The 20,417-nt window shown below is 39.8% G+C and overlaps 2 protein-coding genes across 2 annotated transcripts; one reads left to right on the forward strand and one right to left on the reverse strand.

Moving 5' to 3' along the window:
• The first annotated feature begins 2,630 nt into the window (after window positions 1-2,630).
• LOC145479314 (uncharacterized) lies at window positions 2,631-11,448 on the forward strand. Its single transcript, XM_081457647.1, has 2 exons — window positions 2,631-4,363; window positions 9,505-11,448. The coding sequence occupies exon 1, from the start codon at window positions 2,851-2,853 to the stop codon at window positions 4,336-4,338; it is 1,488 nt and encodes a 495-aa protein (XP_081313773.1). The 5' UTR covers window positions 2,631-2,850; the 3' UTR covers window positions 4,339-4,363; window positions 9,505-11,448.
• Window positions 11,449-15,586: 4,138 nt separating this feature from the next.
• On the reverse strand, window positions 15,587-17,842 carry LOC145479313 (uncharacterized). Its single transcript, XM_081457646.1, has one exon. The coding sequence runs from the start codon at window positions 17,754-17,756 to the stop codon at window positions 16,152-16,154; it is 1,605 nt and encodes a 534-aa protein (XP_081313772.1). The 5' UTR covers window positions 17,757-17,842; the 3' UTR covers window positions 15,587-16,151.
• Between the last annotated feature and the right edge of the window lie 2,575 nt (window positions 17,843-20,417).

Here is a 20,417-nt window from a genome sequence, read left to right on the forward strand (position 1 = left end):
AAACCGAGTTCGAATTAGCGGGGTCCAGATGCCATCGATGGTAACCTTGGCTAATCAGTAGTGCCGTCTATCGTCAGTGCATTTCCTAGAATTTGCACGCGGTGCTAGTCTATTTTTTAAAAAATTGTAATGCATCATTTCAAGGGAGCCATTGCGCTATAATACTGCAGATGGCCTACCATCCAATCCAAAAACACGTAGCGACGAAGAACAAACCGACGTCCCGTTTCTAAACTTGTCTATTTCAGATTGCTCAATACCAATCAAATACAATAGTCTTTCTACCCTTGATATTGGTATTTTTGTCGTCATGTAAATATTTTTTGTATAATCACCCGATCTGCAGTGAAACGAAAACAAAATAATTTCTAACTTAGTACAAGTAAAAAAACACCAGTCTTTTAGGAGGGGGCATCTCTTTTATTGATCAGACACAAACAACCCTAGCATAGTTTATCGCAACAAACATAAGCGGCCCTAGGATAGTTATTAATACAATCAATGTACTAAACAAAAACACGGAAATTCTACGAAAACAAAATTTCCAGAATGAAGTGATCAAAAATGGAAATGCCGTCGAGTGACAACTCCTAACAGACAAACTCCTCAAATATTCGCTTCTTAGCATAATTACGTAACCTGCATACAAACGAATCTATATACCGGCACACAACTATCTTGCAATAACGTGAAAAATTATGTATTAGTTTGGGCTGTGTGCACGGACAGCATAAGTGAATATTAATAATTCTCAAGAGACGTTGTAAGGTCTCTTAAGCGCCTTAAAGGAGTGATTAAGTGGCATGAATAGGAATCAGTCGTCTAACCATTATACTGGCTTACCTTGGACTAAGCCCTCATCAGGAGGGGGAGACATTATGTTACATGTTTAGTAGGGCCACTACATGCAAGGTGCAGCGACAATTTCAATCATCGTCGTCAACCCTTTTTGTAGTGTTTATTTCAAGTCTAAAAGCGGTCGGGGGTTTTTTCTTCAAGTTGGTTATTCATCCTCCTTTTATGGGCTTAAGAATGGTCCGAGAGAGGAATCATCGTGTTCATCACGTGTTAATATGACAGAGAGCTGTGTGCCTCTGCATGGAATCCTTTATTCCAGTGACGCCAGTGTCTATTCGGATCTGTGTACAACAGCGTCCCTGTCACGCGAGTTAGAAGAAATCTCAGTTGTCATTTAGTCAAAGTTGAAGTGTGTCTGAGCTTTTAATCACTGATTATGCCCCTAAAACCATTCGCGTACCTCAGTAAAACCTCTATCACCGCCACCCACGTACCACACAGACGTGCATCAAGCAGTACCACTATTTGAGCCTTTCCTTACCCTCCCCACCTGAAGTTAAGAGCCATCATGTGCTGAGTAAAACGTAATTAGCTTTTAAATCGCTTTTCCAATTAGAGCATACTTATCGTGTAAAGACAATTTATATCACAAGAAATTAATTAACGTCGTGAACATTCTTTGCAAGCATGTTGTGCAATCAGAAAACTGTATGGCTTTCCACTAAAATGTACTTCGCCAGACTGTCCACAGGTTGAGGAGAACCTCGTGAGGCCTCTATTGCGATTGGACGCTTCATCATTGTGGCCACTGTTACGCAACTACTCATTGAGAAAGGCTAAGTCAGCGCGAATGGGCATCCGTTTTTTCAGTCAACTTGATTTTCGTGCGCTGAAATTTTTTGCTGAAAAAGAACACCAATTACAAATATCCAGATTTCACACATGCATGAGGCACGTGGTTGATGAATTTAAACAATTCCGTGAAATTCTTAGCTTTTCATCGCTCTCAAAATCGCTCCCGTTAAAGAGTTTCAAAGAATATCAAGAACTGCCACGCACAGACGAGCAGGAAGGAAATATATTTGAATGTAACTGTCTTTTATGAGATGGCAATTGAGCAAGATGAAAGGTTAATATGAAATTGAATGCTATGACCTGTGTTTGCGCAACTAAACAAAAGAGGTCCACATAATTAAAGAACGCTCAATAAGTTTTGAAGCTTCGTGGTGTTGACCATGGAGACAAACATATTTAACATGTGATTATAGGCTCCGTAAGAATTTCAAAAATTTCAAATTTGTATAGCGTTTTACCCTGCCAACACAGCCTCTTTTCTGTCCGCAGCTCAAAACCTTGCGCCTGGTATTGTGTTTTAAGAGTCTATTTGAAAACAGATTTATCATTTGGTTGTTTTGAATCGATGGCAGTTCATTGCTAAAACAAAGATCTTGACCCGTCAAATAGTTCCGTGAGTTTATTATATTATTTAAATTGAAGGGTTACAAAAGACACCGAACAACCTTACCCCTCCCAAGAAAAGGCAACTTTGTTATCGCTTATGACTATATTGAAACCGAACCTTTCTTTGCATTTCTATCCGTCTACTAGAGTCATAAAGCGTTAGTGAAGCGTAAAAAAGCTACACACTGCGTTTGACAATCCAAAAAGCGGGGTGTCTTTGTTTGTTATTCCGACCCCTGTAGGAGAGGGGTAGCCGAATGCCCGCAGGGTCACGCGGTACGTGCTGTTGTCACTAATAACAAAGTTATTAACCGCACAATAGACAACTGACTTCCCAGCTGTCAAAATTTAACGATTGGAAGTTTCATATCTTTATCTGGCAAATTCTCAGCTACATTACGCTCGGAATGCATTAATGTGGCTCTCGACATTCGAGGAATCTAGACGTGGTCATATCTGTGGTCGATTAATATAACTCAAACGAAACCACGAGTGTCATTTGAATAATCACGAGCTTGTATGAAGAACACCACGTCACACAATGTTTGCTCGCAGTTGTACCGTATGTGAACCGCCAGGGTGTTCTATAGAATGCTCTGCGGGCCAGTGAATATGAAGGACACAAGTTACGAGCAGCCTGTCTGGAGTAATACTACCTCGAATGAGGACACTATGTACAACACTTGGGAAGTACAAGAAAACGGCTGGGATCAAGGCAAGTTGAGCCATTCTCGCTCCCTTGAAGCGGAGAGTTTTCCGGCCACAAGAAAATCCGAAAGCAGTGAGAACCACGATCGGTTCTACCGCAACGGACGAACAGGGATGCCGAGCCGCAGCGCATCGAATGAGGATGTAAACACGGAAACAGAAGCTATGGTACGTCCTCGATTTCAAATAACTATTGAACAACCGATCCGCCGCATTACCCCTGCAAGGAATACTTCCTTGCAGTGGTCCAAGCCCCGTACAACGCGGCGTGCTTCGGACGGTTTTCTCGCCTCTGCTCGGTTCTCTGGGAGTAATACTCCGACCTTCAGCGCTCTCTCAGAGGAACACGACATGGAGGATGGCGAAACGGGATCCATTCCAACCGCGACAAACAATGCAAGCAGCAGGGCTTCTTCGCTCAATTGCCGCCGATTTTCCGATGGTTGCTTTCACAGCGTTCCAAGGTATACAGGATCCAAAAAAGTCAGCATTGTTTTGCCGCAACCGCGAAAAAGTTCGAACCAAGGATCTAAGACATGTGAGGACGACGTAAAGGATATGGAAAGTGCTGATTGCAGCAGAAACGAAGAAGACGATCGCTGGAAGGAACTAGTGGCAAAGGCGCAAGGATTTAAGGGCGCTAAAATGAACGGAGTGGGCAAATTCAGAGGATTATACGTAGAAGACGTAAAAGGGGACATAAATCGCTCTTTGGATATGGAGGACGTGCTAAGCGACAATAGCAGCGAAGCATCTTTTTCATCAAACAGCTCATATCACTCATCGTCTGACAGCGATAGTACCGTGTATAGCGCGTTAGTAACTAAGCCGATATCCGGTGATTTAGCGCATTTCAGGGAGGTTAGCCGCACTATTTCCAATTCCACTTCAAGGACAGCTCGCCGGGGTTCCGCTGAACATTCGTTCGACTCTTATTCAAGTAAAAACCAACCGCGCAGATATTCAGTGGCAAGCTTCTCCTCTGCACGTTCCTTGAACCCTGCGTCAACAGCAAAACTTTCCGGTTACAGCACGCAAAGTGCGCTAGAACAAGCTCGGCAGCTTCTCGGCAAGCTTCAGTTAGAGGGGAAGAATAAAAATAAAAAAGAAAGGTTGGAGGAACTGAGCAGAGCGCTTAAGTGGATCCTGGAAGAACTTAATCGCATTGAAACACCGGACAGAGATCTAGTCAGCTTGTTCATCAGTTTACGTGCGAAAATTGTGCACTTAAAGAACGAACTGAAGGCGGAAGAATTCGACGCGACCTGCATTGACCCAAGTGAAATTGACAGCGCCCCGCAAATCCAAAACCGTATAATGACCGAAGGCAATTTCGCGCATACCCGCTCAAGACGATTTAGCTGGTGTTGAAGTTAGGCAATATTCTCTCTGGCGGGTGAGTAAGTTGTTAAGAAACTTGTTTTTCTACACAACTTATTGTTTCCGGCACACGTTTAATAGTTGTACAACTGCAATACTTAACTTAACATGCTAGTTTACATTCAGACTCCTAACTTCGCCGCTTGAGGAGATCAAATTGGGTTATTGTTTGAATCACACCTCAAAATTAATGCAGGTCTCTGTGTACATTGAAGTTTTTTCTTTTCTAAAAGCGGTCGAAGAAAGAACGCATACAAATTCCGTGCTCAGTGAAGGAAAATATGAGTTCACCAGTAATAGTAATTGCCATTAATCAAGAACGTTTTGCGTGGGAAAAACCAGTCTTGCGGGACATCGTTTATAAGGACATTGATCAATTTTTTCACAGCCAAAACAACCTTAATTGTTCTTCATCTACACAAAGAACATCCTTTGTGTTGCAAATTTCCTTCAGGCTCTTTTCAGACCACAGCATTGAATGCAAACACCTTGGATTTAACAATGCTGAAAATTTTGAACGCAAAAATGTTTTGAAAGAAAACAGTGCCCTCATGGTACAAATCCCGTACAAATAGGTACTTCAAGGTCTGTCAAAGGGTTCGCTGACTTCCGATCGCTGTCATCAAACGGCCTATTTAGTCGTTTTCTCACTGCAAACAAAAAAAGTTGATTCAACAATTGTTTAACTTTATTCGAAAAGATCGTAAGGTGTTTCAATTCCATAGACATGGGAAAAAAGACGATGAATTCGTCTCATTGTGACATTAGACTTTGCGTGTTTCTTCAAGAGGGAAAAATCTTCAAATGCAATATAAGTTCTTAAGGGTCATGGGGTGAAGCTGAAGTAATCTTTCTTCAAAAGAAACGCAAAGCAAACATTTGACCGCAACGTCAATTTAATTAGACATCTTCAAGGAGTCTTTTGTCCCATCCCATCAAAAACATTTAATTGAGCACTTTATTTTAAGGCATGGATTTGGTGTACTTGCGTCAAGAAAAGAAATTGACGTTGGCTTTTACATGTAAAGAATGCTCCCAAAATAGGCTTTTGTCGACGTGTTTATACGCATCACGAGACGATGCTTTCACTGGAGTTTCGAACCGGTAGAGATTGTCACATCCAAGACTAGACAGTCTAGTTCTCTGGCACTGCGGAAACTGCACACTTGACTTTCACTCTATTTGAAAACGTTCCGGAAAGAAAACACATGCAGTATTCTTGCCATTTTTGGTGGACATCCATGAGTTATGTGTTAAATCGGCTTTACGAGCGAAACAAGCGATTTTAGCGAAAAGTATGAGGATCATCAAAGGAATGTGATCTCTTTGTTTCGTTCGTTTCAGTTTCCACAGGTTCACGGTTTTCTCGTTTATTTTGGGAAGAGAAGAATTATTTCTCAAAAAGAGATGTAATACAGTGTGGCTGTCATAATTCCTACCCAATACGACATAAGTAGTCATGGCTACACTGAGACCCCCTGTGTGCATTATTATCTGGAACAGTTTTTTATTGTTCCATTTTTGCCATATTTGTGCTGTTAAGTTCATAACGTTTATATTTTTCTTGATCATTATAAAGCGATTGCTTTTTTATCGTGTTTATGTGTGCATTGGTGTAACAATGTTTATTTTTGCTGCTAGCTTTGGTCCAAAACTTGAACTCTGACTATCTCAAATAACATTGCGCTTATTACAAATAACACTCCTATCTGAACTTACGAATTCAATTTTCTGGCAGACTTGCGTTCAATACCCAGGTACAGAGTAAAAATCGCGTCTAGAACCCAATTTTCTTTACGAGCCTCAGCACATGACTCAACGCATGGTCGCGTTCACGCTTTCTTGAAAGGAATCATCAGTACTTGTAAGCTTCAAGTGTTTTAGAAAGTAAAAATATTTCTTAGCGTTTAAAACTTGGCACGGTGTTGGGTGTAAGAGGATTGACCGTCTGAAATAATCTGTTCCCTAACACAAGCAAAAATACCGCCGGATCTGTGATGCCCTGATCTAACCTCCTTTTAGCTCTAGCAAACATATAGTCGAGCAACGATCACGTTTTGCGCGTTATGATATCTGCCCCACTGCACCGCCTCATTAAAACATTCTCTAGAAACAATTGTATTTGACTTAGCTGAGGGCATTACTTTGACAATGAAGATGTTTTTTTCAGCCAATAACAAAGAACTAGATTTGCAAAGATATTAGGTTTGAAGTGTACTAATCCTCGTTGCTAAAAAAAGAGATAATTGTACAACCGCCTTTGTAGTGTAGGCTGATCGGATGTAATTCAAAGCTTATTTATGTCTCCCAATAGTCACGTTTTTGTACAGGATATAAGGACAAAATAGGCGGTGCATTTCATATTTTCTGACCTCTCATGGTATTTAGATAATGTATATTGTAAGGGTAACCTTGAGTCCGGAAACATGACGACAAAACTGCAACGTCTAAGCTTAACAACAACGAAATATCCACAAAATGCAAGAGTCTCATATGTAGATTTCTGTGGATGTTGGTGGCCCTTAAAAGAAATCGTAGACCTTTGGCGCCTTTTAATCACACGCCTTTTTTGATAAGAATATATTGTAATGGTCGATTAATGAAGGAAAAAACTAGCAGACACTATAAACAATGGCTGCCTGTGAACTTCACTCCCAAAAACGTGCGTAAGCCCCTCCCAACTAAATACTTGGTAATCCAAGGAGGTTTTAAATTCATAAATGCTTTGTCCCGGTATGCGGCTTGTTTTTGTAAGGAAGGTACTGCTCAGTATAGTCCCAGTCTTAGAAACTGTGTTGATTAAAATATCATATTTCTTAATCGAACGATTTTTTCTTGTCAGTTAGCAAAGAAATTCCTTCATGTCCGGATTTCGTCTTTTGTATTCGAGTGTTTTGTACAGCTTACAAAGGAAACCGGTATGAATTTATTCTTCCAGCTAAAACAGTCTTATCACATTTCTCCATGCTTGTCTTGGAAAGAATCGTGTTTTCATTCCGCAATCACAAATCAAACCAAAGCTTAATATCATATCACACCTTTGTTTCCACATTACAGTTCCAAGCAAGCAAAATTATTTCGAAATTCTGCACAGCAAGGAGGGTCAAGGAGCAGTCAGAGCAAGCGACTGCAAGACAAAATTTATGTTGATCGTCGGTTCAACCCAAAAAAGAATACGACTCAATAATTCCAAGTTTGTGGTTTGCCAAATTTCAAGTGGATCACCCTTCCAGCTGTCAGTCTGTAGAACGAAATTCTTATCAGTTTCAAAAATGTTTTGCTACTTTCCTCGCGGCATGCACGACATCGGAAAACATTTCCCCCTTTTTGGGGGTAATTTCCTGAGGTGGATGACATGGAAACCAGATCACTCTGTTGTTATGATACTTACTATCAGAAACGCCTGTGTAATACTTTAGCAGTGCTTTGTCATGTTTCAGTCGAAATCCTCGAACGGCCGGAAGAAGAAATTAAACTTTTAATTTATCACCTGAATGAAAACAGGAGGTATTTCCTTATTAGGTGTAATTTCATTTTCCATCCACAAACACGTTACAATTGATACCTATCTCTGCATCATTGCAGCATATCAGTTTTATCATTAGATATGGCCGGTTCTGACCTAGCTATTTCCCCTGAGTCATTTTATTGAATGAAAGGCAATATCGATGAAGGCAAGAACGAGATATTGTTGATCGTACAAAACTGTCCTGTGTGCGGTTTCTGTTTGACTGAAGCTTTCAAACTTTAAGAAAGCCGCTTTCAAATATGGCGGTTTATTTTTAAAAGACATACTTATTTAACTAATGAAACCAAACGACAGGCCGACTTCATATCAAAATCTCTTTTAAAATTTAGCGCGGTAATTTTTTTTTTGAGCTACGTATATTGAAATGGTCTCAACCTGTAATATCGACCAACAGCCTCCATGCACTAAGTAGCATTTCAATTATTTCGAATATCACGAAAAAATTTCATCTAAGACTGGTTTACTGTACTGTTAGATGAACTTTACTGTAATAGCTTTATTGACTACAATTTGATGTATAAAGCTGAAGGCCGGAACGCGGAATTCAGGACCCGAAGAATAAGCGGCTCATTGGTTTTTGGTCGAATTTTTAATCCGATTCTTACAAACATGAAAATGAATTGTCTTGACCGCATTTGAAAGGTTGTTGTTGACTTTATCCATTCAAAAATATTTTCTCCTAATTCCTCACATGCATGAAAAGTAGATCTTTACAATGTATACAAGACTCGGCTTATATGAATTCAGAAGAGGGTTTTCTCGAGGTTCTCGTTAGCTGAAGCTTGCCAACCCAGAGCGATATCGCCCACTTTCAAACTATGCGTTTTATGTTATGTTTCGGGACTAGCAAGTTTTATTTTGACGAATATATCGGCAACATGCCCAATAGCTTCTATTTATATCCAAAGATATGCCCGGGTGTTTGTCCTTGGATATGATACTCTCTGGGTGGGTTCCTTTGAGGTGACCTGGATCAGGTTCAGTGATCCAAGATCACTCGGATCATGGTATATCAAAGGAACCGATTAATCCACTCTGGTCACGGATTTATCTGTCCCTTTGATGCACCATGATCCGAGTGATCTTGGATCCTGATCCAGATCACCCCAAAGGAACGCACTCTCTATCCACTCCCATAACATCATAACATCACGCCAGATTACGGTATTACGATTACAGTAGCTCTCAGAACAGGTCGCGAAATGGCTATTTTGCCAGCTTGGACCAGAGGACTGGGTCCTCGTTATGCGTTTTGTATTGTAAATTCTGAGACATTTGCTCAGTTGAACGATTCTATGTTTCTGCGTATCGCTGCCTCTAGAGTTGGGAGCGCCGCAGCTGATTCCAACATGTGGTGGTAGACTCGTTTCCTTTTTCAAAATTGTGGCTTTGGGTTAAAATTTCGTAACTAGGGGTGTTGGTCTTAACTACTTAGCTAGAAGATTGTTTCTTCGTGATATTGATATAAGCTGATGGAATCAACTGGCCATGGGCTCCCTGTTGACCTACAGGCCCCTGCATGCACACACACGTGGGTGTCTTCTGGGTAGTGTAGACAAAATGAAGTCAGTCGTGGTGAAATCTTCTGCTTATGATGTATTTCATTTATGTTCTCTCCCAATGTTTAGATATCCAAGCAAGAGATAAAACATGGAGGAAAGTTTATCAAGTAGGACTACGTTAATGCTATGTCGAAATTAAACGTGGCTCAGGAAGTTTAAACTTTGACACTCTAGTAGAGAAAGCCCAATGATGCGGGTGAAGAAAACTTAAGTGTTAACACCCAGAAGTGAACAGAATCAGAGTCAGGGTATGATGTCAAAATTTGTTGTCATAGACACTACTCGGGTGAAACAAGAGAGAATGAAGGGTCAGACAGTTAAACTTTATTCCAAAGGTAATCCATCTCAAGTTATTTTTAGCTTAAAATAACTTGAGATGGATTACGTAACAGGGTCTATTTGGGGGATTAGCTGTCGCACCCTTCATGCTCTCTTGGTGGAAGGTATTATTCTTTTGTTTCTAGGATCAATGGCAGCCAATTTTGACGTCACTGATTTCTCCCTCAGTTTGTACATTGGCAAAACCCATGCAGATTTGCATTAAGAAATGGAGTAGTTAAACTGATTTCAAATATGCATGGAAAGATCTACTATATTACCAGCCAACTGAACCTCCATGCTTAACTCTTAAAAGAAACAGACGCAGATCTAGAGATGATTGTTTTATATAACGTGGATCTAAAAATCATTGTTTTAAATAGTAGATATTGAGTTTAGTATAGAGTAGACGGTCGTTCATACTGATTTTGTATAAATAGACTAGATAGTATTTATGTTATATATCTTTCATTTGGTATTCATAATCCGTTCTCTCTCGTGTCCTCGTTTAAAAATATTATTCGTTAATTTTGCTAGTATTTTGATACTGTTAGCTAAATTAAATTAAATTTTGATGTCAAATCATTATATTGCTGTACATTTTGTATAGTTAGCCTTAAGACAGAAATGAACAGGTTCCTTTGTTATTCCCACGACTAAGTTACCTGAATTTGTTTCAAAACTGAAAGAGAAGAAAAGGATAAGTCGTTTATATATCTACGCAGTGAAATTCTCCTGCAACTATGTGGAATTAAACCGTAGTTTCAACGCGTTGCAGTTGTCTCGCAATTCTACCAAAATAGTGTAGCGTTGTACTGCAATTGTTTTACACAGCCCATGACACAGTTTGGTGTTTAAATCATCTGAGTATGATTTAAGATGGCTCCGATCAAACTTAGATTGAAAGGAATCAGGCAGGAACTATTATAGCTAATTTCGCTGTGCGTTATATTACATTTACTGGTAAACCCTAACTAAGACAAGTGTCGGATTCTCAATCGTACTGTTGGCCAAACGTGTGAGAGACTGATGCAGTTCATCATGGGTTCAGCCAGGCTTGAAATGACCATAGGATTTCTCTTTTACAATTTTTGATAAATCTATATGACTGTATAGTAATTTGAGATCAGCGGAAAAATTAGGTACCTTAACTAGAAAAATATTAGCCATAAAAACACGAAAAATAATATTTAGAAACCATTATGTGTATAAAAATTTTATATCATACGACTAGTTTGTAGTCTACTAAGATAGTTGATGACTGAATTAAAATTTATCGATAAAAACAAACGTTTAAATACATTTTGTGACAAGCATATATTGCATTATATTTGGCTTTATCAATGGACAACGATTTTATTTGTTCTTCTCCATAGTTAATAAGGATTTAACTTGTTGTAAGAAATTGGAATCGATCGAAAACAAATGACGCCTTTGTATAAATCAAATGAGTTGTTATTATAATAAACAAGAAACCTATAATGAAACCTGTGTCTCTTTTACCTACATTCAGTTGTACCTTGCACCGCAGAAACTCGAAGATAACGTTTACTTATTTTATGTAGAGGGTACTGAAATGGTAAAATGCAAACAAGGATTGACTGGTCTGTTTTTGTTCTGGGAAAATGGGATTTAAGGTGATTCCTCGCATTTGCATTGCGCATCCTTACTTGCACGCGCTCGCGCTCGCGCTCGCGCTCGCGCACGCGCACGCGCACATTGAAAACAAAGCGGATTTGCCTTAATATTGAGTTCTGTCAGTTGAAAAATGGCTATAGCTCACTAACGGGCTCGGGCACCCCAAATTTTTTTTCCAGTCATTTTAATCAACTAATCATTACCTTTGCGTGAGAAAAGACTGATCTGATTTCTATTGTAGAAAATTGGATAAATAAGTAAAATAGCAACTGCACTGTAGCCTTTTCTATTTTGTAGTTTGATAGCCGTGGCAAGCAATTTGGTTTCAATATTTCAAAAAGGCTTCAGCTGTCTGTCAAAATCAAACTTGAAAAGTTTATTTGTGTCCGACACAAGCATTGACTGTAGTTTGAGGCTTGTTTTCATGAGTCTGGGCTCACAAAGATTTTACAATAACTTGGAAAGTGTTCTTGTAATAAGCATTAAATAATGTCAATCGGACATTTTCAATGCCTCACTGCTCCCTAATGAACGTGGCACCCCTCTTTTTTAATTTATAGTTAAAGTTCTCATATGATAAATATTCAGTGGACAAAGTTTGAACAAAAATCTATGGGCAGTTTTATTTCAGGGGAATTACCTGAAGTCCCTGGGACTGGGAATTGGTCATTGGGAAAAAAAAGTCAAAAAGGGGAATGAGATAAAAATTTCGAGACATCACTTATTTCCTGGGATCAAAAAATGTCAGAACTTTTTCGTTAATTTTGAGCATGCCCATCCAGATCCAGCACGTGCAGAACTTGTCACTATTTCGCGGTTACAAATGAGATTTTAAACCTTCATGTTGAAAATTAGCATGCCTTAACACATCATACTTGTATATATTGTACGAATATTGATGATGTTTGACACATCAGTTGAAGAAGCAAGAAAAGGGTTTCTAAGTGGGCAGCAGCGTTCTCCACAAATCTATACTCATATTAAAAACTGCCAACATCGTATGCAGCTTCGTTACCTCGCATCAAAATTCCCAAACCAACCTCACACGAGATGAGACCAGAAAAGAGCAAGCTGAAAAGAGGGTGTGAGCTCAGATGCATGATAAATCCGTCAGACAAGGAAATATACGTCAAAATGATACAATGGACAGGACGGGCACATTCAGCCTCTGAACTTATATATATGAAACTGAAACGGTCTTGAAACCAGTCAATTTCAATTCACTGAGAGGCGTAGAAAAAGTTCGAAGCGAAAGTAATGGGCTGCCTAATTCAATAGAGGGTGCCAGTTTACCAGCAGAGTCTCCTACTCGCAACGAACAGGTAGACAGCCTTAGCGCGAGTAACAGTGACAGTGACTCTGAAGAAGAGGTAGACAGCGCTCTTGAAACAACACTTAGCATGATCCGTCGGACCAGGCTCAGAAGAATAAGAACACTTACAAGTCGGTTTATTCCCTGCTAGCACAGGCTCTTTTCCATCTTTTTTTCTATTGTACAATATTCAGGACATTGTTTTTCCTTTATTTTAGCTTGCATTTATGTATGTCTTTCTTCTTTTATGATAATAATACCGTCTTTAATGTTTAAATTAACTTAGCATGCGGCCAACGCCAACTTATATCTACATGACAGTGACCAACTCGAAAGCTCATTGGCTACTTTGGTCAGTGTGCACAATTAAATATTGTTTCTTGTAGTTAATTTCTATCTGTATTTATTTTTCCTATATCATTGTATACCATCTTCCGTTAAGTTGTTTTTCTGTTAATAGTGTGCGATAATAAAACTGAAACTGAAAAACTGAAACTTTCCTGGTGTTCGCTGACGGGAACACCAGGAAAAGAGCCTCTGCTAGCAGGGAAGTCGGTTGACAGATTTCCTGGGGGATGGATGGAGTGGCAGGAACTTGTCAGGCTTAGCTAATCGCTATAACTTCCCTACTTTCACGTTTTATTACAGTCTTAAAGGATCCTATCGTCTTTACTGATATCTTCGCAAATCCTCGTGAATTTTTGGGTCGTTGTTGAATCGTACTTTGAAGCGCGCACGTATAACACTGGTTATAACACAGTCGTGACATTAAAGTAATCTGAAAGCTGGCCTCTGTACACCACTCTGCATGACATTCCCTCATAAGATTGCTGAATGACTGTAATGATCTTTTCAGGGATACCGTAGTGCTTCAATAGCTTCAATTTGATCAGTGCATGACCTGTCCTTTCTAAAACCTGCCTGCTGGTCCCGTAATTGATTGTCTGCCTTCATTCTATCCAAAAGAATTCTGTTTAGAACTTTGTCTGGTATTGATAGAAGTGTAATCCCCCTATAGTTACTGCAGACCCTCAAATCTCCTTTCTTCGGTAGTTTGATGAGGAGTCCCTCCTTCCAGTCCCTTGTAATCTCTTCCATGCCATGAAGTAAACACGACCAGTTGCTCCGCGCAAAAATGTCCGGTCGAATGAAGGGCATGAGCTGGCCATTCAGAAGTGGCGAACAACATTGCAGCATGCGCAAGGTTTCGCAGTGTGTTCGTGGCAACTAGGGCAATGGATAACCATGAAAAGCTGCCGAGGGTAATCAATTCAATATGCTCACTTTATTGATGTTTTTGATGCTACTCTTACTATTGCATGATCGATGCATGCTATTGAAACGTCATGCACGGTGTTAAAGGGGTCCTGTCACGGGGATTTTGCGGCACATTTGGGAAGAGCGGCACAAAAATAATGACTACAGTAATTAACCTCCTCCATGAAATGTGCCAAAAATTTCAAGATCAGTAAGTTCAGTGAATGAGGAGTAAAGTTGAATTACTTTTAGCAACTTTTCTAGGACACGAGGGCAGAATTTGAAAAAAAAGGCTGCGCGACCTAGCCATAAAAGACCACGACCGCGTTCATGAGTAAACTCATAGCATAGTAATTTTTAACAAAATGACTGATCATTATTTTTTGGGCGTCTTTTTGTTTTTGACTTTTCCAAGTTTTGCTTATGACTGTGCCTCTTTAAAATCGTTCCTTGTTAGCTCCTATGGTCATTTACCAAGTAGAAGAATTTCAGCTTCAAACGCCCAATGAAAACACTGGGCAATCTTTCCTTATACTTAATAGTACGTTTTAGTTGACTTTGGTGGCATTCATTTATCAGGCGAGTTTGGTCAAGCAAATGCAACCATGGCAAGAGAGTTCTTAAAAACAAGCTATGCGGTAAAAGTGCATCGTACTAATAAGTTATGGTTAGGTATTTAGCGTATTCATAAATCCGGCGAGGGTGGATAAACGTAATAAGAATATGCGCGAGTTTTGGACGGGTGCCAGGCTCCAAGTTTTAAAAATGGCCGGAATTTTATCGATAGTTTAAACAAAAAAAGTTACGAGCTGTACATGCTTTCCCAATTTTCCCTTTGAGCAGCAACATTTTTACGTCACTAATGGCATGGGGAATCAATTTTTCTTTTTTCCGACAAGTAAAGAGGAAAAAAAATAAAGGTTTCCGAACCCTTTACTTCCTAGCGGTATACAAGAAATTTCGGTACGAAGACGCATTTTTTGCACAAACTCTTTACATATTGCATCCATATAAGCTTACCACTAATCAAATTAGCAAGAGAACCTCTCAGCAGGCAGCGAGAGCCTTGTTTTCTTAACACTGAAATGCTGAAAAAAATTCATGCTTGCCCAAGTACAAATAAATCAGCCGAACGACATCCTTGCGTACCTTACTACAGTTTGCCGTCCATTCCCCAATTGCAGCCTGCATTATTACCTGATCCCGCAAGTAGGGCTAGAGATGTACAGAAAGCTGTACAGTACGCGTTTCCGCTCTGAACGCAAAGGTTGACAATTTTTGGCAAGCGGAAACTGGGGAGAAGAATCGTCCGAATACCTGTTTAGTAGACACTGGAAACGACGCTGAATGTTCTCTCCCCAGATCTCGCTCGTTCTGACGATCTGATAGTTGAATATCCACTCACGTGTACCGGAAACAGACAGGCCTTAGACAGTACTTAACAGATTTCCTTTTCATTAAAACAATCATTGTGCTATTGACATTTTATCGACAAAATGATTATTTGCACTGATTCTACAGACTGAAGGTATCACCCATTACAAGTAACAAAACTTTCATGTTGTAGTAACGCAAACAAACTGCTTCCGAGTCGAACCCTGACCCATTGTGTTCACTCTAATTCCTTCAAACAAAAGAAAATTCTGTAGCGGGCGCCTAGGGAGTTCAACCAAAAGGCAGTCATTAATTATCAGCGAGGAAAAATTTTGGATGTACCTAATTGGCTTCAAACGAGGTTATTAGAATACACGTGACTATCGTTCCGAGGTGACTTAAAATCGTGTTAACCTAACCGCAGGGAAAATATATAACTTTACCACGTGGTTGAGATCTGACCTCAATTTCTAAATAATTTTTATTCAAGAAATGATAACACAGCACAAACGCTCTCAGGACTTCTTAGTTAAACTTCTGTGATATGTTTACATTGAAACTTTGAATCTGAATATCATCTACAGTGCCTTCTGAGAAATCCAAACTATAATAAAATCAACACATCGATAACCTAGTGGTTAAACACACTCAACGAATAAAATATTTTCTAACAAACGAGTTTCAACTTAATTCAACAGCTAAACTGGTAATCCAGACTTCTTGCTAATTCTGAAGTAAATAGTCCTTTGTTTGCCCTCTCTCAGTCTTAACTCATAAAATGTTGTAACTCTTAACCCCTAACTGTAAAGTCTGTTTAGATAAGACTAGCTCGTCTTGGGAATGCATTATGAAATTCTTTAACTAAAGGAACGTACGAAAAACTAGCGCTCAAATCCACAGAGTGGTCCACAATGTCGTATTCGTACGGCTCGTCCAAATCACCGCTTAACGCGCGTTGAAGTTTTATTTTCCTTATTCCGGCTTGGATCATCGAAAATGTTCGCATGATGTCTTTATCTTGTGCGCGAAGTTCGGCAAGTTCTTTCCTAATCCATTCGAAAGCTTTCTCGATATTCTGAATTCGCTGTTTCTCTGTTTTGTGGGCGACATTTGTGATGTTCTCCAGAATAGCTTTAGCAGTTGGTCGATTTGATGAAATGTTTCGTGCAGTGGGATCGTTCAGTTCTGAGAATCGTCTAAGCGGTTGTGACTCTGAAATTTCTTTTGTACCCGCTTCGGATAAACTATAAGGCTTGCTTAATCCTTCTTCGAACTCAGCTCTATCGAATTCAAGGGAAACTTTCTTCAACTTTTTATACTCCTCCTCTAGTTCGGCTCGCTGCTCTTTGCTGATTACTGTACTGTTCATTTTAGTTGTTTGTTTAACACTGTTTTCTTTCGCTCGTGATGGTTGGCTAATCACGGCATAAGTGCAACCGAGTGAGAAAGTATTCTGTAATGATTTTGACCTTTCATTGTTTGTTGTCATTTCAGATGGGCCTTTGACAACGGTGTTTTTCAGCCCCCCAGGATGTTCGTCTGCGCCATCGACTGTATCCCACGCTTTTTCACAATCCTGTCGCAATAGGAAGTTTGGCGATGCAGGCATGCTCGCTGATTGTTGCGGAACCGCGATTCTCACTGTTTCAACAAACAAATTGCTGATAGGTCTCCTAGGGAATGAGTCCGCCATCGTGGAAGCTGCATCTTCTTCGCTCAGAAGTCGTGCAACTATTGGGGGGTCGTCGTCCTTTCGTCCACCTTCGGAAACTCTTCGTAACTTTTGCGAAGCCTCTACGAAAATTTCCGAAGTTGGTTCGACTACTTGTTTACCATCACCCTGTTCTCTTCGTCTTTCAGACACCGGTTTCATTTCCTCTCCGAGTAAGTGCTCCTTCTCCATTTTACTAGCTGGTGGAGGGGGACTGTGTTGTTTCTGAGGGATCTCAAGTGTTACTCTGAACTGCCTTCCAAGTCTTCGCGTGTTTAGGGCCGGTGTGTTGTTATTCCTGCCGTCGTTGTTGTTGTTTAAGTCAAACACGTGCATTACATTATGCTCTCGGATAACTTCCATGGGGCTCGCTATGGTCCAACAACGTGGTCTGAAAACGTTTTCTTGTAAAACATGGAAGCTGTTTTTCCTGGTTGGCTTACTAGGCTGCTGTTTCTCTTCACGTGAGATGTTAGGCGGTGTTATGAGGGAAATACTCCGTGGTCGGCTAGCGGACCTGTTAATGCCTTCGCCCCGTGCCCGTTTCCACTTACTGTACAGTGTCTCTGATGTTAGATTTTCCAGAGATCTTGAAAATGTTCGCAGTTTTGCGATGGTAATATCTCCATCTTGAATTCCACTACGGGAATTTTCTTCCGTTCTTCCGCCTGTAGGCGAATCCGCTCTTTCCGACATCTCGTGAACCATGAAGCCAGACTTAAGGAAACGCGTGAACTGAAAATAGTTCTTCCAACTCCTTTGACTTCGCAAATAAAGCTCAAGAACACTGTTATTTAGAACTGTAAAAAAAAAGCAAGCAAAGCAAAATTGTATGAGTATGTAACCGAGATACAAATAAAATATTTAGAGCTGCCTCGACTGATTATCAGGCAATGATGTGACGATCTACCAGTAAGTTTACCTTTTTCTTTAGCATTTGAAACTAGCTGCTATAAACAGCTGTTTTATCTACTTGCAAGCTAATGTTCATCACAAATAAAACTCGAATGCGCAGAGAACTTGGTCTTGTTTGTTGGTATAATGTAATTCTGGACAACAAAAGCCTTTCGTTTCGCTGATGAAGATAATGCTTGACTTCCGTTTAAGGGAAGTCCAATCTTTTAGTTGTGATTGCTTGCTTTTGTCTATTCGCAATACCACGTTTACGCCCCAAAAGGTGCCAGACTAAGCACAAAAGTTATGAAAAATAGAGTCATAAAAATGCAATATTTATATAACACGAGCATCTACACTGAAAAAATGCCTTTCACATCATGATGCGAGACTCGATTCAAGAGAATCGGTTGCTGAATTGCAACCCTCATTTGGAGGTTTCTTGCACAAATAATGCCATTTTGTTATCATTGTTGGGTTACGTTTTCTAACTTGATTCCACCAACAGCGACAGTTTACATGTGAAAGGAATTATATTCAAAAACAAGCTCTGCTGCCCACTCCTAGTATCTCAGAGCAGCTGAAACTTATACAAAGGTGGAATAACCCTTGAGCAGGCCAAGCTAATAGTAAAGTGATTTTTCGATGTGACCTCTAAAACGCGAAATATCACACTTACCTGGTATGTTGGTATAGAGGTGTTTTGCCTTTGACAAGCACAAGCAACTGACAATTTTGAATTCTAACTCAGGGTCTTTTGTTACTTTATGGAATGCCCAAGTACTTAACATTCTTTCGTGAATGACAGGGCAAAACAACAATAGTTCATTTCCATGGTTAATCTATCAAACAGGCTCCCATGAATCCAATGATGGTCCCTTTCAACCTCGTTTAAAATCACATCATGTGGACCACAAAAGACATGAAGGACACCATTGTTCTCATCTTGGTCCCAATAACAATACAAAATCGTCTTTGATTGTCATGGAAATCCTGCATGACCTCAAAAGTAAAACAAATTAGTAAGTTATCCAAGTAAGCGATTGTACCTTGTCCGGAACTTTATGTCGGGCAAGACACGTACGAAGCTTTTCAAGGCATGAACTATTCCCATGACAAATAAGAAACAAGTCACGTCCGAAGCGCTATTAACCATTAGCCATATACTTCGTTTTCAGTGCAAGGGGAAATAGTTATGATAATGACACGAATGAAAAAAGAGTCTCCTGAGGCCAGAGCAATTTAATTTCACTTGTTTGTGTCTCTACCACACTGTCAACAACAAGATGTTTTAATGTGCCTCAGTTATAAACGCTTGAGCACTGACAAGTGACGTAAATTCCCAGGGTTAAACAAAAAGCAAGTTTTTGATTGTTTAGGTCAAATTGCGTGCTTTATTTAATCAAGCATGCCTTAAAACACGAAATAACGTTATAAGAGAGTTTAAGATACACTCTGCTTTTGCCTGCAAAACGCTTAAAGTAGTTCAAATCGATCGTTGGTTCCTCAGGTTCAAAGTGTTCAACTGCCATTTAGTTCCAAAGCACAGACACTAGTTCTGCAATTAACTGGCTCAGGTATCACTCTATATCACTCAATATATTGCTGCAATTAGTTTGGAATTAGGAGGAGCAGTGCTATGTTGAGTACCAAATCCCCGCCCTTAACTCGAGCTCTTTTGTTTTCCAAAGTTGTTTTGTCTTTGTGCGATCTCGAGCAATTTTCAAAACAAGATATTGCAACTGAAATGAAGGCAGCACTGTAGTGTAAACGATGTACTAGGTTTTCTCGACGCGAATTTTGTTAAACCTTTTTTTCTTTTCACGTATTCCGAGTATAGATTTTTACGCTGACGTGTATACGATGGACTAGGTTTTATCGACGTGAATTTTGTCAAACTTTTTTTTAATGTATTCCGAGTATAGATTTTTCCGTGCTGGTCACGTTTATTTGGTAAACAGCACCTGTTTGGCCACGCATGGCTAATAGAGGGTGCTGACGGAGGTCTAGAACACGTTTCGCGGAGAAAAAAATGGTCCTTTCACAACTCACGGAAAATAAAATAGCCATTTCATGCATCACGATGAGGGGAGTTAGTTTTTTCACACGAACTTACAAAAGTAATGAGATTTTGGAACTTTATGTCCAATTCCAAAGGCTTGTTCGACTTTTTTAGGGGCCCATTTCTCCGCTGCTTTTATCCACAAGAAAATCGTGTTCCACTAAAGGCTTATGCAAGGGATCAAATGGATTGGCTTTCGCGGTTACGCAATGTTTATTACATAATAACAGCTGCTAAAAATAATAGAACAAATAATCAAAATAAGAGTTCTCGATGAATGGAACTGTTCATTCCTCATTCCAAAGAAAATTATTTTGATAAAGTACGGTCCGAGCCCACTAACGAAATCACGCTTGTCAAGGAAAAAACCTAGCCATTTCATATTTGAAGGGAAAAAATAAGGCCATTTATAA

The sequence above is a fragment of the Orbicella franksi genome, chromosome 2, assembly GCF_964199315.1.
Source record: "Orbicella franksi chromosome 2, jaOrbFran1.1, whole genome shotgun sequence".
Classification (NCBI taxonomy): domain Eukaryota; kingdom Metazoa; phylum Cnidaria; class Anthozoa; order Scleractinia; family Merulinidae; genus Orbicella; species Orbicella franksi.

Bases quoted from the DNA above. Each gene is read 5' to 3' on its own strand.
- LOC145479313 (XM_081457646.1), bottom strand. From the start codon at position 17,756: ATGGTTCACGAGATGTCGGAAAGAGCGGATTCGCCTACAGGCGGAAGA.
- LOC145479314 (XM_081457647.1), top strand. From the start codon at position 2,851: ATGCTCTGCGGGCCAGTGAATATGAAGGACACAAGTTACGAGCAGCCT.